We start from the raw sequence: 26,625 nt of genomic DNA on the forward strand, positions 1-26,625 counted from the left end.
ACTGGCTCCTCGACCACCCGAGCACCCATCTTCCACAACACTCTCAAGAACCATCTTCAATGCTCTGAAACACCTCCACACTACCAAACGAGTCGAACAAATCCTCCACAGCTCCTACAGCCAATCCACCTCTCTCTCGGATTCCCGACTCTTACTTCCCGGGAATCTCGCTCCTCCTCTTCCCACTCTTCGCAGACGCAGGTGCACGGCTCTGAAAAGGCAATCGAAGGTCTATGCCGCTTGATATACGGCGTCCTGTTCTTACAGGGAGGGCAGCACTGCGAGAGCAGTGCTATCCTCGACCTTGGGAGCAAATATCGTGTGCATATGAAACCCAGCACTCATTCGTGAATGTTGGCAGGCGCCGCGATCTGGGGTTCCTGTGTCCGCTTTGCTTCCATGAGGACGGGTAGGAACCAATGGCTGCGGCGAACAGTGTGTGGGCATTGCTCTATATCCAACTGCGCGAAGAGTGGTCGAGGAGGAGGAGTGAGAGGAAAGGAGAGTCGGGGTTGGAACACTGTTGGGTCTGGCTTGTTGGGTGGATTTGAAGATTCGGTGGTGTTGTTTCTTGCTCTGGGTTTCGTTTGTTGAGGGAAGGAAGCTGGACTCGGTTGGGACTCGGGCTGTAAAGCACCGCGGTGAATGAGAATGGGTTTGTGGTGTCGGGGGCTTTGGATGACGACAAACTATAAAACTGAAAAGACCTGAGGAGATGCTTTTCCCCTTTGTCCGAGTCTTGATTCATGAGTTGATGAAGTGGTGGCTAATCGATATTGGGAATAGGTATTTTCAAGCTGATCACTGCCGCCGGGGGATGGTGTTTTTGTTTGATTGTTGGAGTTGTATTTATAGATTGGACCGTTGTCATAAGAGGTAGTTATAGGAATATCTTCGATTACAGTATAATCGTGTTATTGGCACTCCTTGAGAATGCTAGCAACCACATCCACTGATCCACACGCAACTCCCTGCTTGGCCACCCCGTCCACTTCCACGAACCACCACAAATCACATCCAGTTGTCATCACGATGACCACTGCACATATCCTGCTCCATGCGTAATCCATCCCCACGAAAAACTTCAATCCGTACCACTGGCAACATGTGAGCCTAGTGGGTGCAACACAGAAGCCCTCAGCATCACCCACCGAAGAGGGAGGAGCAAAAAGAAAAAAAAGCAAAGACCGGAAAGAAAAGAAATAAATATCTGTTGTAGAATAAATTCTCTGAGTTGCTGCAAGTCGTTGCTGCACAGTGGATGACAGGCTGGAAAACGCATGAGAGGGTGACCATGGTTTCGAGTCATCCAGTTGGGTTGTGATAAATACGACAACTGGGCTCACTTGTCCAACCTGACAGCACGATCGTCAGAACCGGGGCTATCGACAGTACGGATTCGTCACATACCGTTCACTGTGCATGTCATAAATGTGGTAACTGCACCCTAATGAGGGAGACGAGTCAAGCTGAGCACACATTCTAAAGCACACAGCGATTCAAGAGAGGAAGAATGCATGAAGAGTGTAGAAGCTTGATGTTTGACACAGGCGCCCCGCGAGGGTATCGGCCGTCGCGGATTTCATTTCCCTTCGTCTCCAGCCTCAGCGGAATGAGAGCCCGTCCCCGAAGGTGCAGGGGTATTGGACATCTGCGGAGGCATTTGCGGCATCTGATTGAAATTGTTGCTTGGCGTCCGATGCTGGTTGGGAGGGTAATGATGAGACTGGTGCGGGCTTGAGGAGTAATGAGGCTGCTGCTGTGGATAACCGCCGCGACCGGGCGGCACTGGGATAGGTTAGCATCGGTCATTTACAAAAGGTAGCTGGGGTAACTCACTGTGTCCTTGCTGCTGACCAGGTGGCATGAACATCATGGGCTGCGGGGGTTGTCCCGATTGCGAGTTCTGATGCATCATCATGGGAGCACCGCGGCTGGGGCTTGGATAGCCGCTAGGCGGCTGAGGAGGGGGAGCATGCTGTGGGTAGGCATGGCCTGGCGAAGGCGAGTACATTTGCATCTGGGGGTTGTACGGAGACATGTTCTGCGGGACGCCCATGTACGGACCATTGGAAGGTTGCTGGACCATCATAGGTGCCCCCATAGGGGCCTGTGGATTCATGAACTGGGGCACACCTTGATATTGTCTCATGTGGTTGGGCTGAGGTCCGCCATAGAATTGCGGCATCGGCTGCCCGAAAGCTAGCTGAGCGTGAGGAGCCATGGGAGAAGGGTAGCCTTGCTGTATCCGTGGAGAAGGGAAGACTTGCGAAGACGATGCAGACAACTGCATGCGGTGGTGATCATCCATGTGAGAGGGACCAGAGCCGTGAGGGCCCTGAGGATGGAGATGATGCGGGCCATTGGGAGGGCCAGAAGAAGGAGGCATTCCCGGGTTTTGTTGCTGGTACTGGAATGGCATCTGGTGTTGCTGCGGCATATGAGGGTTGTTGGATGCGGATCGACCCTGTGGCGAGACCGAAGAAGCGCCGACTGGCTGCTTAAACATCTGATCATAGGTTGTCTCCTCCTTGCCCTCGGAAACATCCCAGGTGGGAAGGGTTTTATAAGGCGGTGGGATTCCGCCATTGAATGTATAAGGCTTGTCAGACTGCTCAGCACTCTCTTTCTTCATGCGCTTGACGGGATTGAACTGATCATCAATGGACGGCCGCTCCGAAATAGGCTGCGGCTTCCTCGCACCAAAGAAGGCAGACGGGGTGGTAGCACGAGATACAGACCGGTTGCGCGAGAATGGTCGGGGGCTAGCCGCAGAACCAGCAGCGCTGGCAGAGGGGGCGCCACCAGGTGTGAAAGTACTCGCAGCGGGATTGGGTTTGAATTCCATAGCGCGAACGTTGAACTTGGACGCCGCGGCAGAAGTCGGGGTCTGAGCCTTCACCGGGCTCGTTACCTTGGGTTGGTCGCTGGCTGGGCCAGTGGGAGGACCACGAGCATCCTGAATGGGCAGAGGAGTGGGAACAGGGCCCATACCGGCCCCCTTTCGTTGTTGGAGATTGTCCTGCAGGCGGTGGCCAAGCATACCTGTGCCAGGGCGGCCAGGCTGGATCGCTTGCTGTGGGAATCGTCCTCCCGGGCCAGCAAGCGGACCTGTGGGGAGGTTGCCCTGACGGCCGCGCGAAAAGGTTTGACGATCGGAAGGTGCCGCAGGAGGCATTGTGCCAGTGGGACCACGAGCCTGTGGCTTTTGTTCAGAAGCAACAGCGTTAGCTTTCGGTGTGGGTGTGTCATCAAGTGACTGTTGAGCGCGTTGAATGATCACCTCTTGTTTGTGGGGGTCCTTCGCCAGGATCGGCACCAAGTCCTTCGGCACTGGAGTAGAAAGCTTAAAGTTCTTTGAGAACTTCATCAACTCATTCAGCTTGATCGTCCGATCATATGATGCTTGGTTGCGACGGCGCTCCTGCATCTTCAACTTCTCACTGTTCGCAAACTGACGGAAGTGGTCCAATACCTCAGCCTCGACATTAGCAGTGGCATTCTCAGGCACGGCCCGCTTGGCAGACTTCTGGTCAGCATCAGCGGAGGCCTTGACACCTTGTGCCGCCTGGGGTTGCTTCTGTTCCGGCACGGCCTCCTTGGAAGGCGTAGGTTGTCTGGCGGCTGCAGGCGGGCCACCAGGTCCTCGGCGCCCAGGAGGGGTGTATTTGTTAGGTTGGCCGGAGAGAAGAGGCGGGAAAATCTTGTCTTCCCGACGAACACCGCTGTATTTGTCCTCTTCATCTTGATCGCCGGTGTCTGGCGCCACCAAACCTCGCTCCTCGCGCATATGGACATTGTCTACATCAGTACCTTCAATCTCGCGAGCAATGCGAGCCGCCTCAGCCTGCCTCTGCTTGAAGGCCGGATCCGAGCGGTCAATGCGAGTCGTGTACAGGTGCTCGTCGTAGTTGGACTTGGCCCCAAACAGTCTCTCGTTTGTCTCGAATTGGTCCCAGCCCGACGTTGTGGTGCTCTCGAGTGACATATCGACCTCGTGCTCAGCGGGCTCCCAGCGCTTCAAAGTTCGCTCTCGCATCGCCAGGTTCCCAGAGATATCAGCATCGGTCTTGAACCCAGCCGACGCGCCTGCGGGAAGAGAGCGGTCAGCACATATGTGGTATTAGCTGACGTGGACTAGTCTTACCGTTTGGTTCCTTTGCCGAAACCTCTGCCGGGACCACATTGGGCACGGCGATGTCCGCAACATCCTTGATATCAAATGCCATGCTGTGGTCGGGCCCGGTTCCCAGGTATGGACTTGTGACTTCGCTCACACCGTTGGCTTTGGCTTGATTCTCTTGGGAGGCGCGCTGAACCATCTTCAGCAGGAAAGAAGAATCGCTGGTCTCGAGAGTCGAAGAGGAGAAGATGCCGGTAAATTTGTCTCCTGTCTTGGTGGTAATAGTGGTATTCAGACCCTAAAACACAATCAGCTTTGATCGTGGAGTACGGTCATCAGAATGTGACAAGCTTACGATAAAGCTAGCAAAGAGGAAGACAAGACGGTCATGAGCATGGCTGTCCGGGGTGTTCGATTCCTTCTGGCCCGATCGAGGGGAACCCGTCTGCCTCTGGTGGGCCATGTTTCCGTTCGACGATGCGTATGAAGCACGCTGGGTAATGGGGTTGGTCCCTTGGGTCCAAGCCTTGTGGGAGTTGCTGCGCCTATGAAGAAGCAAGTGCTTGAGTCAGTGACGGTCAGAAGACGGCTGTGTAGGAAATACAGCAGAAGGACAGTGGTCCTCAGATCCGAGGCATTCCATTGGTCCTCAATGGCACACAATTCTATGCTGGACTGCAACAAAGCTTGCCAGCTCGAGGCACGTGCACGGGTCTTTCACACCCCAGGAGGGTGAAAGGAGAGAAACCACGAGAGGAAAAGCGATGTTTCGTCCGAGCCCTCGGACAGAAAGGAGAGAAGCGATCGGGTGGGTGGAGAATTGCAGCGTACCTAGTTCCACCGTCCGCAGGGCTACCTGATTGTCGTCGACCGTCAGACCCCTTGGTGCTGGCGCTGGGTCTCAGCGACGGACGACCCGAGTTCTGTGCCGCAGGATTGGCGGCATTGCCCGACGCGCTGTTTGCAGCAGGCATGGAGTTGATGGTGGAAGCCATTGATTGACTCAAAAGGTCAGTCAGGGCAGGCTGGTGTCGTGGAACTTCGCACGGCGGAAAGCCGCGAGGACGAGGAACGAATCCACAACACACCGCCTGCACAAACAGGACAGGGACAGGACAATGAGAGGGGGAAGCAGCCACCACACACAGAGAGAGAACAGCCACAGGTCCAGTCAATGAGGGGGGTGGGGAAGGAGAGGGACAGAAAGGGGGGAAGTGCAGAAAGGGCAGGGCAGTCGAGGGTGATCGAGGGATGAAGAAAGTCGATGGATGGGTGATGGACTTAGGCCTGTTTGGGAAAAGTCACGGGGATGCATGTACGGGTATGGTCACTGGTATTATATTGTGCCACCTCAAGTGCCCAGTGATCAATAATAAGAATCGAGCAGATAGTTGATTCTCTTTCAAACTTTCGCAGTGCTGCGACTACTATTGTCAATAATAAGTTGGTCATCCTAGGTGGTTATTGCGTTGGTTGCTTCGGGGGCTCCCCTATGCTGTTGGACCTTGCCGCTGTCAGCTATGGCATGACCCACTATAGCACCACCGAGTCGTATGTATACCTGGACCGTCTCTGATTACGATGAGGATGGGAGTACTTTTGTCCCAGGAAATCAAATATCATATTCTATCCTCTCGACTGCTATTTTCCAATAATAGGTAGCTTGTTGGGCCCTCCCAATGTAACATGAACATGACTCGACAGCCTGTTCCATAGACTCGCGCAATAATTCACACCAACGCAGACGCACGACGCAAGACGCATGCATGATTCGACGATTTATCCCAACAAATCAGCCATCACCCATCCATTCGTCATCGACAATTGACTTCCCTTTGCCGCGGTCCGATCCATGGCCTTCCCAAGCGTGCTAACGCCCAACGGCGGGTAACTTTTACGTGCCGCGTATCGGACACTAGTCAGCTGACACTTTCTCGTTGTTGTTCTCCCTCCTGCATCCCCAACCATTGATTATTGTTGTTCGTTCCATCGCCCGCGCAGAGCACATGCAGTCGCCGTCGGGCTCGAGGTCTCAGCGACACTACCCTGGGGATCCTCCTCAGAGCCCTCCCCCCCAGTACCCGCTGTCGGGCAGCGACCCTACGATGGCCTCCCAGTCTGGCCGCAGCTCATCGGCCTCGGCCCGACCAGGGTCCAGCAAGAATGCAGTACGTGTCTCCGGTGTATTTCACTGTCTTGAAATAAGGTTGCTGACGTTGTGTGTGTGCGCGCCCACAGCCCGATAAACAGATCTCCCAAATCGAAAAGAGCGTAACCCATCTCTTGGTAGCCACGAAACAACTCCTGGAGACTCTGACGCAATGGTCTCGGAAACAAGCGTCGGAGAACGACGTGTCCGATGTATATGTGCGTCTGGGGTATGAATTCAACCTGGCCTGTCGGGCCTTCAATGCTATCAGCGTCGATACCTCGGATCTGGGCCCCGTGCCAGACCTCCTACGGACGATCCTGGAAGACACCCTCAGCCAAGATGCATCGCCGCAGAGCCTCGATCGTTACCTCCCCCGGATTCGCGACATAATTGTCAATCTACTGCAAGGGTTGAAGAAGAAACAGGCACGGCTACGGTCACGACAACAGCGCGAGGAGGGCAGACCCGTGCCGGGACGACACGCCAGTGCCGGAAACTTGGACGGGCAACCCAGCATGGGACAACTGTACGATGAAACAGCCGCCTCCGTTATGCCGCCTGCGGCTGCGCAGTCACCAAGACGGTCGGCTAAGCGATATGGCAGTAGTGGATCTTTGGACGACCAGCAGGCTATGTCTCGAGCTTCACCCGTGCCTTCACCAGCGCCCGTATCAGCCGATGGTGGGAGAGGGAGCTTTTCTGAACGGGAGGCATCGCGGCGGGAGACCCAACAACTGCTCACACAAAGCTCTCCGATGGACATTGTTGACGCGGCTCTTACTCCTCGCGGCGCGGTGGCTACTCCCAATACACCCGCAGGCTTCCCGGCGCCTCCCCCACAGCCGAAACAGGACGATGCCCTTGGTGCTTTACAAAGAAGTGGAGAGCTGGAGCGACGTGCGTCTCGTCGCTTCTCTGCATATCAAATCCAGAAGCACCTGGGTCCCTCCACCAACGGTGTCCCGGTTCTCCCGACCCAGAATTCCCCTATTCCGAACCGTGGCCGGGATGTTCGCGAGTCTTTGAACGCAGTCCGCCTGCGGGGATCATATGCGCATACGAGACAACAGTCTTCCATTGCTTCCAAGAGTGGAGCGGCACAGGCGGCTGCGAGTATCCCAGATCCAGTAGTAGAAGAGCAGAGCAAGACTGCAACCGAGCCCCCCTCGGTCACACAGCAAGAAGCATCAGCAGCCCAGGAACTCTCGGGTGATCAATCTACTGCATCAGAGAAGGATAGCTCTGAGGATACTACCGTTGAGACGCCACAGCTAGGCTTTCCACAGCCACCCGCGGCACCGGCACCCCTTGGGGACGCCGAGTCAGGAAAACCCAAGGCTCCAGTTGTTGAAGCGGTGCCAGAGCCAGAAACGCCGAAGCCAGACCGCCTCGAGCTATCTACGAAAATTTCTACACCTCCGCCAGTCTCTCAATTCGTGGCCGAGCAGCCCTCTCCTGGAAAGGAGTTGACTCTCTTCTTGCAGTACAAGAGCAAAATCAAAAAGTATGTCATTCCAGAAGGCGCTGCAGAGCTCACTATTGGGCGGCTGCAGTTGGCTTTCATTGAGAAATTCGCATGGAACACACACAACAACGGGGCAGACTTGCCTGAGATCTACGTCCAAGATCCGATTTCGGGAATTCGACATGAGCTAGAAGACTTGAGCGATGTCAAAGACCGCTCGGTCCTCGTTCTAAATGTTGACACCCTGGACGAGGTCAAGAAACATTTCGACGACGGCTTTGGCAGCGTGCGGCTCCTGTTTGAGGGCGTCAAAGAGGCTCTTGCCGGGCAAGGGACCGTCATTCAACGCGTCTCGGACCGGCAGCTTGAAGCGGCGAAAGAAATGGCTCGCTTGTCGGTCGCGCCCCCGGTCTCGGTCACCGCTCCTCCCGCTCTCGGTGACAGGCGAACAGCTCCAATCGCAGGAAGCGGCAGTCAGGTTGCAGAACTTCAGAGCCTTCGTCGCGATCTTGCTGTCTTGCGGCAGACTTATTCCAATTTCACATCTGACATTACGAGCTCAATGAGTTCCGTGCGGGCCAAGGCAAGCAAGGTCAAGAATTCTGCCGAGGAGGCTGCTATCCCGACGTTCGAAGGTGATGCCGGTCGAGCCCGTGTCAATACAGGCAAAAAGGAGCTCGCCAAGGAATCGGAGCGGCTTGTCGCTCGTGTGGATGATCTCCAAGACCTGGTGGAGGATCTCCGCAAGGATGTAGTCACAAGAGGCGTGCGGCCCTTGCCCAGGCAATTGGAAGGTGTCAGCCGAGATGTGAGCAATGTCATGAAGGAGATCAAGAAGATGCAAGATTTCCTGAGCCGCGAGAAGCCCATCTGGACCAAGATCTGGGAGAAGGAACTGCAAATGGTCTGTGAGGAACGTGACCAGCTTACCATGCAAGAGGACCTTGCCGCCGACTTGCAGGACGACCTCGAGAAAGCAGCCCAAACATTTGCATTGGTGGAGCAGGCCACCAAAGAGCAGGCGCAGAGCAACGTCAATGGCGGCGCCGGCACCCCCGCCGCACGTTCCGCCTCCCGAACTCTGGGGATCGATCCGACAATTGACCCCATGAAAGCCAAAGACGGCGTCCTCGGCGAGGTCCGCGCCTTGCAGCCTAATCATGAGAGCCGGGTGGAGGCTATCGAGCGAGCAGAAAAGGCCCGGAAGAAGGAACTCGAGAATCGGCGAATCGGTCTCTTCCAGAAGGAACTCGGGAATTTCGTCCAAGAGGGCAAGCTGAAGAAGAGCGGCGGCGTCGAAGAGGCGGAACGACTGCGCAAAGCAAAGGATGACCGCATTCGCAAGGAAGTCTGGGAGAGGCAGCAGGGCATCAATGCCAAGATGGAGGCTGCCGAAGCTGCCGCCCAGGCAGAACAGAAATCGGAAGGCCAGGAGGAGGGAACCAGCTCGGGAGAAGCAGAAACCGCATCTGAAGGTTCTCCCGGCCGCAAGAACGAAGCGTCGCCATCTTCCGACCAGCCTGAGTAGGAGCAGGCTGAGACTGGATCCTTCTAGGCTTCTCGTCTCTTGTTTAAATACCAGGGGTTTCAAATTGCATGATGTGTATGAGAGAGAGACTTTGGCATTGGGGTGTTGTTCCACGATCTCATTCACCTGGACTTGCAGTATACCGCTTGCAGTGCATATGGCGTGTTTATTTTTGTCGATACCCGGCCCCTTAGTGGTCTGCAGCTAATGCCAGTATAATGTGTTTTTTTAATGAGATACAATAGCATAGCAGGTCCATCAGCGAATTTTCAATGAATTAATTGGAGCGTGGTAGTATAGTAGTAGGGCTATTACTTCCGATCCCCAGCCATCGCATTTCCTGCGCACCACCCACTCAACCCAACAGACCGGATTTTCTTTGTCTGGACTGACAATCTTGTTTTCTACTTTTGGACAAGACAAAAAAACTATCGTCTTTATACGTTTGATCATCCTGTCTGGTCATACCCCACCACAGACCTCACCCATCCCACCACCGCATTCGAAATATATCTCCAGCCACCGCGGCTTAGTCTCAACAAGATCTTGTATAACACCTTTGCCACCCAGCTTTGTTTGTAGGCATGACATAACAGAAAACTGACTGCCCACAGGAAAATTCTTTTCATCTCTTACAACCTGCAATCTGAGAGTCTGACGGGGTTCCCAAACCCGTCCAGACGGTGTCTATATGCTGCTCCTACCAGCCCTCACTTTTCTCCTGGCAACCTGCCAGGCCCAGAGAGAAGGGAATACCTCTGTATCCGAATCAATCGATGATATCACATTGTCAACCGATGCTGAGCAGATACTGCATCGCAATGCCGAGATAATTTCCCGACTGGCGGAGACGCCCGCGCAAGGCGTGCGAAAGATGAGCACTGACGAGGGGGAGAAATTCTTCCTGGATTACTGGCAATTTCTCGATAATGTCCAGGGGATATCAGAGCGAGAGACCAGCGACGAGACCATGGATGACGAGACGCCGGAAGTGTTTCTGGAGCGGTCATTCCCTCTCCAACCCCCATCTTTGCCATCGGATCTGGACAATCCATTGCACGCCCGGGACTTCAAGTGCCCGACGGGTACCTACGGCTGCACGTCCATCGGCCGGCCAAATCGCTGCTGCGGTGCCGGAGAGACCTGTGTGTCAGTCCAAGATACGGGGTCGGGAGATATGGGCTGCTGCCCCAGTGGGCAGACATGCTCTGGACAGATTGGATCATGCCAGTCCGGATACACGACGTGCTCCGAAGGGCTGGGTGGTGGATGCTGCATTCCTGGCTACGAGTGTGTCCCGGGAGGATGTAAGTACCGAAATCTTTTTTAGGTTCGTCAGTATGTCTTTGCTGAATGCTACAATCCAGGCGCCTACGTCTCCGTCATCACCGTGACTGTCCACTCGACCGTGATGGTATCCACCAGAACGTATACGACCGAGCCGCAAAGTACGTCGAGCTCTACGTCTTCGTCTTCGTCTTCGTCGTCGTCTTCGTCCCATACGAGCTCTACGTCTTCATCTCACACGAGCAGCACCACGACAACCGAAAGTCTGGTCCCACCGGCCCGTCCTACAAGCCTCTCAACCGCCACTACGGGAGAGGGATTCTGCCCGACTGGGTTCTATGCTTGCTCGGCCGTCTACCATGGCGGGTGCTGCCAGACCGGTCGAGATTGCGATACCACGTCATGTCCTACGACATCTTCGACGACGCTCACCACTGATGGCAGGACAATTGTAGTGCCTGTCACGACAGCAGCAGGGAACCATGAAGGTGGAGGACGATGCGCGAAGGGTTGGTTTAGCTGTGCGGCCACCGGGGGCGGAGGTTGTTGTCCTTCCGGGTATGTTTGCGGCTCGAGCTGCACGGCGAAGGCGGCGACGGCGGCGACTACGGTGGCCAAGGAGCAAGCAACGAATGGGTGCAACCGGCTATCTCCTGGAATGCTGGGGATTGGCGTTGGTGGTCTGGGGATGTTGTTGTTGTAGAGCAAGTAAGAAAACAAACCCCACACAAACCCGGGGGATAGTTAGTCAGCACACGGGTAAACGCAATCGGAGTTCATCACCGATATCTGCCGACTTCACTTCTTCCCTCGTTCCTTCTTCTCCCAATTCCCCCATCCCTCGTTCTGGGTCTGTTAGGTAAGAATTCTATCCTCTAGTCTGGCTGAAATCTTGAAATTTGCCTCAAACTAACCCCCAACAACCCCCAGGTCATCAGGTCCCCCGGTTGCCCATCATGTCGTCCAACCAGCAGCCACCCCTGCCCTTCATCTACCAATTCGCCGCCGGTGCGGTGGCTGGTGTGTCGGAGGTAAGTTCTTCTCGGTCCCCGGGTTACGGTCCGATGGCGTCGATCAAGTCGGGCTGCGTGCGTGAGATTGTGCCTTGACTAATACGTTGTCTCTCCGCACGAACAGATTCTGGTCATGTACGCTTCCACGCCACTCTACCTTGTTATGCGAACACTCAATTGGAATGGACTAACAATGTGCGATATGCAGGTACCCACTGGATGTGGTCAAGACAAGAGTGTAAGTGGGGTCGATGGTGCATCCCCAGCGCACGTGTGCTAATAATGCCCTACAGTCAGCTCCAGTCCGGCGTTCCGATTCCGGGCCAGGACCACTACACCGGCATGCTCGACTGCTTCCGCAAGATTGTGAAGAACGAGGGGTACGTCGTTCCGGAAGAACACTATTAATCCGATATCTGACCACCAACCCCACAGATTCTCCCGTCTATACCGTGGTATCTCGGCGCCCATTCTGATGGAAGCGCCCAAGCGTGCGACCAAGTTCGCCGCTAATGACAGCTGGGGCACCTTCTACCGCGGCCTGTTTGGCGTGGAGAAGCAGACGCAGGGTCTGGCCACGCTGACCGGCGCGACCGCTGGAGCAACGGAGGCTTTCGTGGTGGTGCCGTTCGAGCTGGTGAAGATTCGCCTGCAGGACAAGGCATCGGCGGGCAAGTACAACGGCATGCTTGATGTGGTCAAGAAGATCGTGCAGACCGAGGGCCCTCTGGCCATGTACAACGGCCTCGAGTCGACGCTGTGGCGCCACATCCTGTGGAACGCGGGTTACTTCGGCTGTATCTTCCAGGTCCGCGCGCAGCTGCCCCCGCCTGAGCCCGGCAACAAGAGCCAGCAGACCCGCAACGATCTGATTGCCGGTACCGTTGGTGGTATTGCTGGTACGATGCTCAACACCCCGATGGACGTCGTCAAGTCCCGCATTCAGAACACAACCAAGGTCGCCGGCCAGGTGCCCAAGTATAACTGGGCGTGGCCCGCTCTCGGCGTAGTCATGAAGGAGGAGGGCTTCGGCGCCCTGTACAAGGGCTTCATCCCCAAGGTCCTGCGTCTTGGCCCCGGTGGTGGTATCCTGCTCGTCGTCTTCACGGGCGTCATGGATTTCTTCCGCAAAATGCGCGCCGAGTAAGCCGTCACAGAGACAAGTGCAACGACAACAATGCCAAAAGTTCGGACGAAAACTACTCGCCGAGACCCTCATCCTTGACCTTTGTGCCGATACCCACTCTTTTCTTCTTTCCATCTGGCTGAGTCTGTTGTACGCTAAGCCTGTATCAATATTTATTGTCTCCGACTTTTGTAGACCATTTTGGGTCAATTGTGTCTGAACAAGAAGGATAGAGTATGGCTTCTAGACAGATATAGAAAGAAGGACTATTTTTTGTTTGTTATTTATCTACTTTCTCTGATATGTGCCCCGAGGAGGTCCTTCCATCTCAATAGGTGTATGTGAAAACCGGCAGATTCGGCATAACTCTCTCCACGATCAACTTTTCGATTCAGATGTAAAACCGAATGAAAGAAGGGTCACGCTTAGATGCATTATCTACGAATCTCAGTAAAGAGTTGAGCTGCACGATGGTGAAATATCACGCCCCTCTATTGCAATCCTCCTCCTCGGCTGCCAAGGCAGCTGTCAACAGTGAGCTATCCTGTATCCTGTGGGGTAATGAGTGCATCAGGGTTCGAGAACAGACCCACGGGGAAATCTGGTTGGCTGGCCTTGTAATTGTCCCCGCAGAAGCGTGGCCTACATTTCGGCGCATCGGCGTTAAGCCTCACTGTAAACAGATCTAAACGCTTCCTATCGCCGATGAACCCAATATCCCTCCATATATGGAGGAAAAATGTGTCTCTAGAGCGATCTATTTACAAGACGCATATATTCGCAACTGGAAACATTTATTGCAACATAATTTCTTGGAAAACCATAAAACTGCAAGAAATATCCAGCCGTCTCTTCCAGCAACGCTTCGCACAAGTTCGGACCCAACCGACCACTTCAACAACCGTCACCATGCAGCCGACTACTCGCCTTAATTCATCGGGATCTCTGGATCAGTTTAAACCAGTTCTTGTTACTCCTGTTATCGGCAACGAGTTCACCAAAGACTCGTGCAACATTGTGGATGATATCCTGCACGCTTCAAATGCGGATGAGCGCATCCGCGACCTGGCAATCATGAGTATGTATGATTCCATTCAATCTTGATTTTCACAAATGCTAAGCCTCTGAAAGTCGCCGAACGAGGCGTCGTTTTCTTCCGCGCCCAGGACAATCTCACCAACGACCTCCAAAAAGAGCTCATCATCCGCATGGGTCAGCTCACCGGCCGTCCTTCCGACCACGGGCTACACATTCACCCAGTGACAAACGACGCGCGCGAGTTCGGAGACCCAGATCCCGCAATCAGCACAATTGACTCCGAGGGTCGTAAGAAACTCTATAAGAACACAAACTACACTAAGATGGCCGCTGTGTGGCACAACGATATTTCGTTTGAGCCCGCTCCTGCGGACTTCTCTTCTTTGCGTCTGACCAGGCTCCCTGAGACCGGTGGCGACACTCTTTGGGCTTCTGGATATGAGATCTATGACCGCATCAGCAAGCCCTATCAGAAATTCCTGGAGACTCTTAGTGCTGTCTATGATGGGGAGGGGTTCCGACGTATGGCCGAGTCCGGCAAGTTTGCGATGTATACTAAGGAGAGAGGCTCGCCGAAAAATGTCGGGTCAGACCTTTTTGCTGTGCATCCGGTAAGACCTTCCTTCCCCTCTTATTTTGGATATGACTTTGGAGTTCTAATCCTTGCGTAGGTCGTGAGGACGAATCCGATTACAGGCTGGAAGTCGATTTTTTCCGTTGGTCAGTATTCTTCTGCTTTCATGAAACAAGACGTTTAAGTTATTGTTGGAATAGGCTCATTTCCTTCTGTAATTAATGGCCTGAACCGCAAAGAGAGTGCAAGTATGTTGCAGTGGTTCCACGACCTGATCACCTATGGTCATGATCTCCAAGTCCGTCTCAAGTGGAACCAGCCCAATGACATTGGTAAGTGCTATATTCTTATTTGTTAGTCAATATAAGATACTGAAGAACGTATAGCAATTTGGGACAACAGAAGTGTTTTCCACACTGCAACGGGTGACCACGACGGCTTCGGCACACGCAGTGGCAACCGCGCTGTTGGGGTTGGAGAGGTACCTTATTTTGATCCCGAAAGCAAGTCCCGTCGTGAAGACTTGGGAATTATGGATGACCTTGCTCCTTGCCATCAGTAAGCCACAGGAATGGGGTGGCATATACATTCTATAGCTTTATTGCAGATTGGTTCCAATCATTTCTCAATCAGAATGATCCACTATGTACTTAACATGGATAAAATACGAATAAATTGTTATTTAATGTGATTTATTAAAATTGCCAGTTAAATCCCTCCAGCATAGGGAGATTCAATGTATCGCCTGTCCAAAAGTCCTCGGTAAAGATCCCCTGGAATGGATGCAGCACGTTGGGATTCACTGCTGTAAGTCCATCATTGAATTGCATAGGAAAGTCTTGGAATCCTGGAAATAGACCCTGCGTATGCATATCAAATAGCTCCGTAGTCGTACCATCCAGGTTATCTGGGACAAATTGCTGGGCTTGTGACCCGAGAGAATCATGAGGCGAAGTGTGATGCATAGATTGTTCACCCGTTGAATGGCCCTGAGCTGGAAGAACTTGACTTGCGCGTCTTGTATTTGCAGACTCTTCAACAAATTCCATCGCTCGATTGATGATAGTTTCGAGACCATCACGATGTTTCTTTAACTTTGGGTTGCGCTCTGCCATCACAAAGAGTGCAGACGAACAAGCGCGTAAGTCGTTTGACACCGTGGTTGTCCAAAGACATGGTGACCGGAAAAGACAAAAGCTGTGAATTTTTTAAGAATGAGACTTTATACAAGCGAACAAACTAGGTACTCACCACATGGTAAGACCGGCCATGAACACGGAGTTGACAAGGAGAAAGGAAAACCCCGAAGAGTCTCTCTGTTGGAGTCTCTTGAAGAATTGACACATTTGACCCGAGGCTGAGAGACAAGTGTCAATGAGCTTATCTTGTGGTTGCAGAATATTCAGAAATGGTTGAATGAGTATTCGGAGAGAGTTATTCCAGTGCATGTGCACAAAGTCCTTCTCTTCGAGGTCGAGAGAAGGTAAAGATTGCTTGTAATCCTGCAACGAGGCCATCAAAGGAGCAACTTCTGGCAAGACTTGCGAAACGGGTTTGTCGACGCGGTATATACGGGTATGAATTTGGGAGACAATGCGATGCAGTTGGATCGAAGCAATAAACCTCCCAATAGTAGGTTTATGTGACTGAACATGTATGCTCGCATTGTTGCTGAGTATCTGTATTATCATGTCATCATTGTTGATTGAATCATCCAGGTTATGCGGAGGCACGGTGTCGATCTCTTCTTCTGCAATACTAAATGGTCGACCGAGTGCCCAAGCAGTGTATCTTTCAGTCAAATATACACTCCAAAAGAGACGGCGTCTCATCTCTGCCTCATGTGGCTTCAGATTGCGGTAGCGGGCTTCACGATGGAATCCAAAATCGACACAAATTCTCATAGCTAAGCCAATCATGTACCACACACTGGAATTGGAGGTTGATCGAAGATTATATAAGACCAAAAGCATCATTGCTTCGATGCTTGCAATCGAGAGTGACTCTCTATGAGCTGGATCGAATTGTAGGGCTGTGACCAGGTAAACTTTGGGGGCTGTTGAGTTGTACGTCTCAGTCATCTGAGAGATAGTTGCCCCAATTGCATAGACCATGAAAAGCTTAAACTTCTCAAATTGACCTTGAGGTGTTGAGCCAGGCGGTTGATGTCTCTTCGCATGTAAATCCAGGATCTCTGTGCGGTCCAAGAAAGGAAGACGTAAATGCATGTTATTGAAGTATGCGTCGAGAATCTGTGAGCCCACGGCGTCATCAGGAGGTGCAACGTTCTCTCGCTCTGTGCTCTCCCACCATGGCTCTGATTTTTGGTCGCTGGAGTTGACGGGCAATAGTTTTGCTCCGACCGTGCTGTGAACTATTTGACCGAGATTCTCTGCAATGGAGAGACCCGACGATGGACCGAGATAGGCTGTCTCTCCATCTGTTTCATGACCAAAGGTCAAAAAGCGAACTACTCCACCTAGTTGACCTTTTTGCGCAGTTGGATGGTGAGACACTGTGGTTTCCCTTGCGCCCGAGGATTGAGCGGTCGTTGATTCTGGTGTTTGATTCAGAACGGCGGCAATTTGAGCCTCAAGGGTCTCAATCCTATGAACCAGGGCACCTTTGGACATGCCATGGTGCCATGACGGAGCGGTCTCGGCTCGTGAGCATGGTTGATTTGCGGATTCACAGTTCGTACATGTCGGAACCCCGACGCAGCGCTGTTTGCGCCGATGGCAGCGCTTGCAGGATTTCGGGATGCGCTTGCGTATTCGGACTTCGGGATCCATGAAGAGAGATGGCGTCTTGGATAAAAATTTCCCCGCATGAAAAGATCGCCAGGGCCGAGGCTGACTGACTACGGACTCGGATGATGTTAGTTACCCAGATTGGCGGGGTCATCCATATTCTCAAGCACGCCATCTTGGACACACAAAAGTGACCTCAACATAGAGCTACGACGAATGATCGCGGGGATAATGAAGCTAAAACAAGTTCAAAATAACCCCACTCTTGGAACGGAAATGATTCTATAAAGCAAGTTATTAGAGCACTTAGTACTAAATACCGGAGAATCAGTCTCCGAATGAACCGGTGATTCTTACTGATTCATTAACGAATGATTTGGTTCTTGCAAATTCCTATTCTTCACCGACTATTCTCGATCAGCCCTGTCCCCGAACCATCTAGTAAATATGCTACCAAAATGGTCGTGCACACTGGATATCCTCTTCCGCGGATCTCGGGAAAATAATGGAACATCGCCTTCGTTAGGCGGTCACAAAAAAAAATTGTCGAAGGAATGTCTATATGTTGGTTGCTGCTGCAGTTTGCAGCGCCCTATCACGGATAGCCCTGCTTGTCTTCTATGCATGTCCTTGAAACTTCCCCCGATTTATGTCCGTCAACCAATACCCTTACAGTAAGGATTCTGCAAGCACATATATGCATGCGACCGCGAAGGCAACTATAGGTGAACTTGTTCGTTTATGACCCTCATTTTATGGTCAGATCTTACATATTGACCCCTCACGCAGAAGAAGAACGATCTATCTCTGCATTTACTCGATTCATCCCCACGTTGACTAAACCAAATATGGAAGGACTGCACCGAGCCTTGTTTTCCCCCACGCAGACAAATCCTTTTGGAACCAGAGTGCCGAACCGAGCGGAGACTAGTATATAACAGGTCTAATACGAGAGCTTAATAGCGGGAGATACATTTCCAAGCTTTTCTCCACCTTGTACCCCGTGGGGAGCTGGGAAGTGGACACGAACTGCGCCAAAATATTAAAAGTATCGAGATGCCCTCAGTTTTGTTCGGCCTAGTCAACATTCCAGCCTTGTCTATATCAGAATCATGATGTTGATGACAGGGAGTTCCAGTTTGAAGGGTCCACGCCTCTCGCGTTTGATCAGTCTGACCTGCTCAGTCGCATTTGTACTCTTCGGATACGGTCAGTCTGCCATCTGTCGCGTTGTTGACTACTCAGCTCTAACTAGCTCATAGAGCAAGGAGTAATGGGCGGTGTCATTACCGGTCCAGCCTTTACCAAGCAATTCCCCACCATCAACACCACAACCAGCAATGGTAGTTCAACGCTCCAGGGTCTTGTGGTAGCCATTTACAATATCGGCTGTTGGGCCGGGTCTTTGTTGACTATGTTTATTGGCGAGAGACTGGGTCGCAAACGGACTGTTGTCGTTGGTGCTTTTGTCCTTGCTGTCGGCACTATCATTCAGTGCTCAGCTTTTCACATTCCTCAACTCATGGTGAGTATTCCCACGTATAGGGTTAATGATTAGTATTCTAACCTGGATATCAGGTTGGAAGAATTATTACGGGTATTGGGAATGGGATTATAACGTCCACGATTCCAGTGTGGCATGCGGAACTTGCCCAGGCGAAGACCAGGGGGAAGTTCATCACGACAGAGCTTTCAACTAACGTGGTATGTATTCCTCTTATTTGATTTTAGGAGTTCATTACTAACCGGCGGAAAAAACCAGGGCGGTGGTAGGTTCCACTTACATTTTTGTCTTGGTTTTTGCTAATCCCGCACGTTCAGTGGCAGTAGCATACTGGGTCGACTATGGATTCGGCTTTGTGGACAGTGGTATGCAGTGGCGATTCCCAATTGCTCTTCAGATTGTCTTCGCTTTGTCGACTATTGCCCTGATAACCTTTCTCCCCGAGACACCTCGGTGGCTTCTCTCCCACGATCGAACCGAGGAGGCCATGGAAGTTCTCATGCGTTTATACGAGCACGAAGGTGTTGAGACAGCTGAAAGAGAGAGACTGGAGATCGCCACTGCCATCGCCCAGGAGAGGCTATCTCAGGAGCGAATGGGAAATAAAGGGTAAGTATTTTGCAATTCTAACAATCTCCACGCACAGAAAGCTTACGTCTGGTCCCTTAGGCCCATCCGGACGGTCTTTTCCAATGGCGAACAACGCATTTTTCACAGAACAATGCTAGGCGTGGGCTCCATGATTATGCAGCAGCTGACCGGGATTAATCTGATCACGTAGGTGGATTTTGAAATCTCGGAAGATTACTCTAACGCAGGCTAGATACTATGCCCCATACATATTTATTAAGAGTGTTGGATTTAGCCCCCGCTTATCGAGCTTGATGTCAGGTTTCTTGAGCTTGTTTTACTACCTTTCGACCCTCATTCCAATTTTCATTATCGACCGAACAGGACGCCGACCTCTTCTTCTAGGAGGACTAATCGGAATGTGCATGGGGATGTGCATTTTGGCAGGCACAACCTCCGTTGTGGCTTTCGCCCCAGGAATCGTGGCCACAGTTGCGCTGTTCTTCTATGACTTCTGCTTCGGAGTAGGCTGGATCCCCGGGCCATGGCTACTAACTGCAGAATACGCACCTTTGGTGACGCGCTCACAATCGGCTTCACTTTCGACTTCAGCAACATGGCTGTTTACGTTCATCGTGGCGGAGATTACTCCGCCTGCAATTTCAAATATTGGGTATAAGACCTATATTATCTTTGCGGTTTTGAATGCGGGCTTTATCCCGTTGATCTACTTTTTTTATCCAGAGGCAAGTTTGATTCCCCCGAGCTCTGAATATTCTTGATTCTTACATTTTATTATGATAGACAAAAGGAAAAACTCTGGAGCAGATTGATCTCCTATTCTCCGGACCGAAGGTCTTGATGAATATCCCGGAGGATGAATTGATCCGGATGCAAAAGCACGAGATTCACGTTGCAGCGGCAGAAAATCGGCTTAATCTGGAAGCAAAGGATGAAGAGAGAATTCTACATATGGAGAATGCCTAGAGAGAATGTTTTTGGCAAGTATATAGTCAAAAGTCTTAATGGACCCAGATTCAAATTTGCAGGACGATAATCGATGCCTACCCACTGTTTTATTGACTTCTTTCTATTGCTGGAACTTGGAAAGCTGGGCTGTGATAAAGGCTAAGCTGCAGTAGATCCTTAGATCTAATCAAATCTCAGAAAACAAGGAAACCATGGATATTGTAGTAAAAATTCTAAAACAACCTTCAAGCAGCCACTGCCGTCGACTGTGTCTCCTCCACATGATCTGTCATAACACTCGGTTTTTCAGCCTCAACCTCGGTCTGGGTCTGGGTCTGGGTCTGGGTCTGAGCTTCTTCAGGGTAAAATTCAATCTTTCCCCCAGGTTTGATAACGCCGGTTCGATCCAGGACAGTACGAGAGCGTACAAAAGGGTCAAGCTCCCAATAATTCTCACTCAACTTCTGGATCACCTCATCTCGGCGATCCTTCAACCCTTCAGCCTCAGGTGTTGAGATCGACTCTGCGGTGAGGCCGAAAAGTTCACGTCCAAGTTTGTTTCTTCGTGCAAGTATTTCATTTCGCGTGTCGGTATCCTTCAGTTTGTCATTTTCCTGTGGCTCAGGTTCAATGTATTCATATTCCCAATCCTCTTGACCACCAAGTTCCTTGATAATGTGCTCCTTGGGGAGAAGTTGCTCGAGATTCTTCGCGCCGCTGATGAAATGCACTTTGGATGCAACGACTGGGTCGAGAATGCCGTGAATAATTTTCCAGAAGCCTGGATTCATGATCAGCCATAGGAATTATTTCGGAAAGATGCTAGACAAACCGGAGAAGATCCACGGCGCGTTGTAGAAAATCATCGCACCGAGGGACTCGGGATAATTCTCTTGGAAGCAGTCGATGATGAACTTGACAGGGGGGAAGTCCTGAATATGTCTAGGTCAGCTGGTGGAAGGTATAATTATCAATATACGATGCTAAATTACCCAATTCGAAAGACTGAATGAAGTGAGATCGAAAACAATGGACTGGTTATCCGTAGGAATTAGCTATATTTTCTCCGGAAAGATGCTGTAATTACTTACCATTGCGTCTGCTGGAGGAACCATAAGCAACCGAGCCGTCTCACAGCACTGGATGATGTAGTCGTTCAACCCCTTTTGTGTCTGCTCATTCGGGTTATGCAAGCGCACTCGAATAATACAAATGGGACGGTTCCATTTGTCGGCACCATAGTAATGGCCCTTGCCAGTCTGGAGTTGCAGCATAAAGCCCTCGCCATCCTTTTTCTCGGCCGAGCTCTCTGCTTGTCGTGACTTCGCCAGGTTATGCTCTTCGCCCTTGAGCAATACCTCAGTGTCCACCTTGTATTCGTTAACCCGCCAATTCAAAGCCCGGACAAATTTGATCCACGCTTTGGGAACATTCCACTTTTCTGCGCGTAGGAATCGGAGGCACAGCGCGTCGGGATGGTCTTGTTTGAGGATTGTCAGGTAGGCAGCTCGGAGATCGTCGCCCGGCAGCTTGGACAGAAGCGACCCCACAGCTTTAATCTCGGTTGCATTTGCATCCAGGCTTTTTAGCGTCTTCAGCAGGTTTTCAGGGATTGCAGAGAGTTCCTCCTCGGTAGGTTCGGTGTGTCGACTCAGGGAGAAAAACCGTCGACGCCCCGTCGTATTCCCGTTTGATTCACGGCTTATCGCAGGGATGCTTGGGTCCCATGATTGCATCAAGATCCTCCAAAACTGTCGTAGCTTTTCCTCTTGCGAAGCGCTGAGGTTTCCGAGCCAGCCAGCTGGGATGTCTGGGGTAGCCGCTGCCATGGTATTTAGGGTCAAAAGGGAAGTTGTTGGAGCAACAAACAAGAATGAAGGTGGGGATCTCCCGATCTTTTTATTATTGAAGCTTTGAATAAGCAAACAGGGGTTTGTCCATGTGATAATGTGTTCTTTCCAGCTTGCCGACCTAGGTTCCTCGGGAAAAACGCAATGCCGCAGTCTTAAGTGGGGCCACGGCAAGATGAGGGGGTCGAACCGCAGATATAGGTTAGGGCGTCCTTGGATCAAGCGGTTCTGCCAGGGCACTGACGTAAAGAATCACTCTTAGTTGTTTACCCCGCAGTGTTTGTCTGGGTTGACGGAAATGGTAAAAGGATCATCCATCGCCTCTAAAACGCTAGACAGTATTCCCAACCACTACGCAAGGTTCATGATTGTCTTTTTGAGCTCGTGAAGGGAAAGTGGCTGGACTATAAAGTTTACTCAAAATTCAATAAAAGATGTTAGTCGTTGATCCCTACAGTCGGTGCCAAGGGCTACTGCATTGAGGCCGAAGCGATCCCCGTGACAGCCAGGATACGGGAGGGGGCTGGGCCCTTGTTCTCTTTCATATTGGCGGATCTAGCTAGTAGACAGGAGGCGTCCATGAAAGGCATCGGGATATCTATACAGCCAGGGACAATGAAGAGATTAATGGTACACAATGAACGAGATAATCACATACCAAGGGGGGATATCCTTGTGATCAGTATAGTTATAATCCGCAATAAGGACATGAATGCTCCTGGATTCGTTAGGCAGTGGAAGGTCGGGAGAGTCGAATGTGGAAGATGGGCTTGCTGTATTGAGCGATGTCACGGTCGGTATTATGTTCGATGTGTTTGGCTGGGCCGCTTCGGGGACAGAGTGCTCAAGGTATCTGGGTGAGAGTGAAACCGATACAGAACCTGGAGATCCACTTTGAAGTGTGGCATTGTGTGGTTCAATAATTTTCTCGGTCGCTTTGTAGACCTTGACAGGTCCAACCCTGGTCTAGTAAATCAGTGGATTGATCTTTGGAGAGGTGGACATCTTTTTCGACGTACGGCTATAAAATCCAGATGCATTTGACGTGAAAAATCCCTTTTGATGCTTGCTTTACTACTGAATACAGTCAAAAATTTGAATCGGTCGGCAGAGGAGGCTTCGATTGAGAGATTCCCAGTGGTTGTTGTTGAATCTGGATTCTTCAATGACAACACCACCCTTGCCTTTCTCGACTGTCTCTTCGTCTGGCTGTTGAATTATAATATAGAGATAAAACCGCGCTCCGATGTCGACTTCGCTTCTCACATTAATTCGACCACCAAGGAAGCAAATCTCGCGGGGTTAGTTGATAGAATGATAATTGTAGAATAGGGGATAATTCGAATAGGAAAGGCGTAAACCGACGAATGCGGTTTAGGGCCCGATCTGGGGGGGCGGGTGCTACTCAATCAGGCGGTCATATTCTTCGCTCCTCTTTCCTCCCTTTCCTTCCACGTCCCTCCCATCGCTGAATCGCAAGTTAACTCTTGGTCACTCCGTCACCATGCGGTTGACATCAATTCTCTCCTTCGTCGCCGGCCTGGCGCCGCTGGCGTCAGCGGTCTACTACGTCGAGTCCGACGCGCTTAGCGTCTGTATGGAGAGCAGCAAATTCACGGCAACCTACTTCAAAGTCATGTTCTATCCCGGAAATCACAGCTTGGAGTTGAATTTCAAGGGGTACTCCGCAGTCCACGATTTCATCCTGGCCGAACTCACGCTTACTGCCTATGGCTACCAGGCGCTGCAGAAGACTATCGACCTCTGCAGCTTCATGAGCCAGCATGTGGATTTGTGCCCGATGCGCGTTGGTGTAATCAAGCCGCCTGTCATTCATATCCCCGTCCCGGAGTCAACAGTCCAAGGCATTCCTACTATCGCATACACCGTTCCTGATCTCGATGCGTCCGTTCAGGTCGTCCTTTACAATAAAGAGACCAAGGAGAAGATTGCGTGTGTGCAGGCTAATCTCTCCAACGGCAAAACTGTCTACCAGGAAGCAGTCGGTTGGGTTACTGCTGTCATTTCTGGTCTAGGCTTAGCAGCGTCTGCCATTACGTCCGGGCTAGGACATTCCAACACTGCGACTCACGTTGCAGCTAATGTCCTCTCCCTTTTCGGGTTCATGCAAGGGCAGGCAATGATAGGCATGATTTCAGTCCATATGCCTCCAATTGTGGAATCATGGACTCAGAACTTCCAATGGAGCATAGGAATCATACATGTGGGCTTCCTCGAAACGATTTGCACCTGGTATCAACGATCAACTAGTGGAACCCCTGCAAGTCTACTATCAGAGCTTTCGACCACATCAGTTGAAGTTCTTAAACGCCGCAAGCGTGGCCTCTTTGACACGACAATAGAGCCCACGGTGAAGTCATTATCGGAGCCTGTGGTGAAGTTCCTAAAGAGAGCTACGACCTATTTCGTCAAGAGGGAATCACCAGGCACCCAAAAACTTGTGGTCGTACGGGGTATTGGCCGTGTTGGATTCAGGGCAAACATCGAAAAGACCAATATCTTCCTAACTGGTCTTATCTTCCTTTTCGTCTTCGTCCTACTCGTTATGATCATCGTTATTTCCTTCAAGGGGATCTGCGAGCTACTCGCAAGACACGGCAAAATGCAAAGTGGCAAATTCCGAGACTTTAGGAATAGCTGGAAGGTGGTCCTTCGTGGTATCCTATTCCGACTATGTCTAATTGGCTTCCCCCCAATGTGCGTTCTTTGCATGTGGGAGTTTACTCAGCGAGACTCGCCCGCTGAGGTTGTCCTAGCGGCGGTAACGTTTCTATCCTTGTTTATCGTGCTTATTTGGGCATCCCAGAAGGTGATTCGATTGGCGAGACGCTCAATAATCCTTCACAAGAACCCGGCCTACATCCTATACTCCGACCCTACCTACGTGAATAAGTGGGGCTTCCTCTACGTGCAATACCGTGCGACAGCATACTATTTTATTGTGCTAGTCCTCGCTTATATTCTCGCTAAGGGAATGTTTATTGGTCTTAGCCAATCTGCCCCTATCGTACAATCTGTGGCTCTTGTCATTCTTGAAGCAGCGATGCTAATCGGTGTCTCCATCCTACGCCCATGGATGGACAAGAAAACCAACGTCTTCAACATCATAATTGCTGCAGTCAACTTCCTCAACGCGATTTTCATTCTAGTCTTCTCAGATGTATTCAACCCGCCAGGTATGGCGACTGGTATCATGGGTGTCATCTTCTTCGTGTACAACGCAGTTTTCGCCCTAGTTCTCCTAATCCTTGTTCTAATTGCGGCTGGCTATGCTCTATTCTCGAAGAACCCAGACACGCGTTTTCAGCCGACGTGGGATGACCGCGGATCCTTCATCAAGCCGCAGACCAATCGAAACGCCGAGTTGGATGCCCTGGGTGAGAGTGCTCGTAACAGGTCGAAGGGAGATTACCAGCAGCACAACCCGTTTGAGGATGATCGCGCCTCTATATCTAGTGCAAACGACGCCGGCGTCCATCCCGACTATGCTCGTCAGCCTCCCATGTCGCCTGTCGACCCATCTATGCCGCTCTTCTCTTCTAGCTACGACCGGTCCCAGGGTTCTCTGACCTCGCCCCAAGCTTACGATGGCCCTGTGGGCGCGTCAGCGATGTCGACAAGCTACAATTCGCAAAACAACTCCACCTCCTGGCAACGAGGAGCCGGCTACAACCACTAGAAGCGTGTGTACGAACGTCGGTCTGTTTTCGAATCTGACTGTACTGAGAGTTCCTGTATCCTAAATTTCCAATGCTACATTTTTGATTCAGTCCTCGTGTGGCAGTTGGACATTGCTCATTCTCTCGCCGCTCTGGGCTTTTACTCGTTCTGATTAGTAGGACCAAAGCAGACGGAAGATGATATTTGGAGCGAGACAAATCTTAGTGTATGCTTTCGCCTTGCTGCGAAACTAAGGAATATGTGATATACACATTTAATTAAGTAGCTAAGGATAACTTATGTGACAAAGCGGTTTGCGAGTATAAATCCCTACTGATAAGGCGATTGAACAATAGCCCCATGTACAAGTTCTTGACCTTGCTCGTCCTCGTGTACTTACATGCGATCAATTAAATTGATAATTTGGGTGTGGACGGGCGCCGAAATTCGAAGGCCATAGTTTGGTGGAGAGGTGAACAATACTCGCCCTTCGGGGCCACCGCTCTCCCAGTACTCCTTACTGTCTCAGTACTCCTTACAACAGACTTGAAGTTGGAATGGATAGGCCCAGAATCTTTCGCAACTAATTGCAAGTCACCCTAGATTCCAGCTTGGCCTGTTACTATTCTTTGTTCTTAGTACTTCCGGGAAATTGAGTTCCAGGAAAAATTTCCCAGGGTCACTGGAAATGAAGGGATCAACCACTACTGGCATGTTGATCTGAGATCATTAGGGGCAAAAAAACTCCCAAATCGGCAAAAGAGCCACTGAACCCAGGGAATTCTTTGGCTGAAAGTCAATTGTCGGAATTCTCCCTTCCTCTAGCGCAACAAAAACTAATTCTGGGGTAGAATGTTCGCGTCAACAAAAAGGCGCGCCTGAACTCAATTGTCCATTAAAGGGTCAAAAACACCTCCTTGGGAATTTAATACAAAAGCCAAAACCTAGTAGCTCTCGAATGCACTTTTTGGCTTTTCTTCCTCTCATCCATGGAT

At 51.3% G+C, this 26,625-nt stretch overlaps 9 protein-coding genes across 9 annotated transcripts; 6 read left to right on the forward strand and 3 right to left on the reverse strand.

The window, feature by feature from the left end:
- Positions 1–1,582: 1,582 nt before the first annotated feature.
- Positions 1,583–5,118, reverse strand: PFLUO_LOCUS7730 (poly(A)-binding protein binding protein; the record flags this gene model as incomplete). The annotated part of the gene is made up of 5 exons (XM_073785395.1): positions 1,583–1,788; positions 1,840–4,089; positions 4,148–4,421; positions 4,479–4,668; positions 4,955–5,118. The coding sequence occupies 5 exons, from the start codon at positions 5,116–5,118 to the stop codon at positions 1,583–1,585; spliced, it is 3,084 nt and encodes a 1,027-aa protein (XP_073641755.1).
- A 1,011-nt stretch (positions 5,119–6,129) lies between these two features.
- Positions 6,130–9,268, forward strand: PFLUO_LOCUS7731 (Bud site selection protein 6; the record flags this gene model as incomplete). Its single annotated transcript, XM_073785396.1, has 2 exons — positions 6,130–6,291; positions 6,362–9,268. The coding sequence occupies 2 exons, from the start codon at positions 6,130–6,132 to the stop codon at positions 9,266–9,268; spliced, it is 3,069 nt and encodes a 1,022-aa protein (XP_073641756.1).
- A 691-nt stretch (positions 9,269–9,959) lies between these two features.
- On the forward strand, positions 9,960–10,993 carry PFLUO_LOCUS7732 (uncharacterized protein; the record flags this gene model as incomplete). The annotated part of the gene is made up of 3 exons (XM_073785397.1): positions 9,960–10,413; positions 10,463–10,575; positions 10,694–10,993. 3 exons carry the CDS (start codon positions 9,960–9,962, stop codon positions 10,991–10,993), a joined length of 867 nt encoding a protein of 288 aa, XP_073641757.1.
- A 518-nt stretch (positions 10,994–11,511) lies between these two features.
- On the forward strand, positions 11,512–12,715 carry PFLUO_LOCUS7733 (uncharacterized protein; the record flags this gene model as incomplete). Its single annotated transcript, XM_073785398.1, has 5 exons — positions 11,512–11,586; positions 11,693–11,703; positions 11,777–11,806; positions 11,862–11,948; positions 12,004–12,715. 5 exons carry the CDS (start codon positions 11,512–11,514, stop codon positions 12,713–12,715), a joined length of 915 nt encoding a protein of 304 aa, XP_073641758.1.
- An 888-nt stretch (positions 12,716–13,603) lies between these two features.
- Positions 13,604–14,868, forward strand: PFLUO_LOCUS7734 (uncharacterized protein; the record flags this gene model as incomplete). Its single annotated transcript, XM_073785400.1, has 5 exons — positions 13,604–13,772; positions 13,826–14,343; positions 14,404–14,452; positions 14,507–14,638; positions 14,693–14,868. The coding sequence occupies 5 exons, from the start codon at positions 13,604–13,606 to the stop codon at positions 14,866–14,868; spliced, it is 1,044 nt and encodes a 347-aa protein (XP_073641759.1).
- A 685-nt stretch (positions 14,869–15,553) lies between these two features.
- PFLUO_LOCUS7735 (uncharacterized protein) lies at positions 15,554–17,098 on the reverse strand (the record flags this gene model as incomplete). The annotated part of the gene is made up of 1 exon (XM_073785401.1): positions 15,554–17,098. One exon carries the CDS (start codon positions 17,096–17,098, stop codon positions 15,554–15,556), a length of 1,545 nt encoding a protein of 514 aa, XP_073641760.1.
- Positions 17,099–18,578: 1,480 nt separating this feature from the next.
- PFLUO_LOCUS7736 (uncharacterized protein) lies at positions 18,579–19,341 on the forward strand (the record flags this gene model as incomplete). Its single annotated transcript, XM_073785402.1, has 5 exons — positions 18,579–18,581; positions 18,635–18,760; positions 18,819–18,825; positions 18,878–19,169; positions 19,278–19,341. The coding sequence occupies 5 exons, from the start codon at positions 18,579–18,581 to the stop codon at positions 19,339–19,341; spliced, it is 492 nt and encodes a 163-aa protein (XP_073641761.1).
- A 1,003-nt stretch (positions 19,342–20,344) lies between these two features.
- PFLUO_LOCUS7737 (phosphatidylinositol transfer protein csr1) lies at positions 20,345–21,928 on the reverse strand (the record flags this gene model as incomplete). The annotated part of the gene is made up of 4 exons (XM_073785403.1): positions 20,345–20,880; positions 20,932–21,031; positions 21,092–21,133; positions 21,191–21,928. 4 exons carry the CDS (start codon positions 21,926–21,928, stop codon positions 20,345–20,347), a joined length of 1,416 nt encoding a protein of 471 aa, XP_073641762.1.
- A 1,525-nt stretch (positions 21,929–23,453) lies between these two features.
- On the forward strand, positions 23,454–25,649 carry PFLUO_LOCUS7738 (Putative flavin carrier protein 3; the record flags this gene model as incomplete). The annotated part of the gene is made up of 1 exon (XM_073785404.1): positions 23,454–25,649. The coding sequence occupies one exon, from the start codon at positions 23,454–23,456 to the stop codon at positions 25,647–25,649; it is 2,196 nt and encodes a 731-aa protein (XP_073641763.1).
- Between the last annotated feature and the right edge of the window lie 976 nt (positions 25,650–26,625).

This window comes from Penicillium psychrofluorescens (assembly GCF_964197705.1).
Source record: "Penicillium psychrofluorescens genome assembly, chromosome: 5".
Taxonomy (NCBI): domain Eukaryota; kingdom Fungi; phylum Ascomycota; class Eurotiomycetes; order Eurotiales; family Aspergillaceae; genus Penicillium; species Penicillium psychrofluorescens.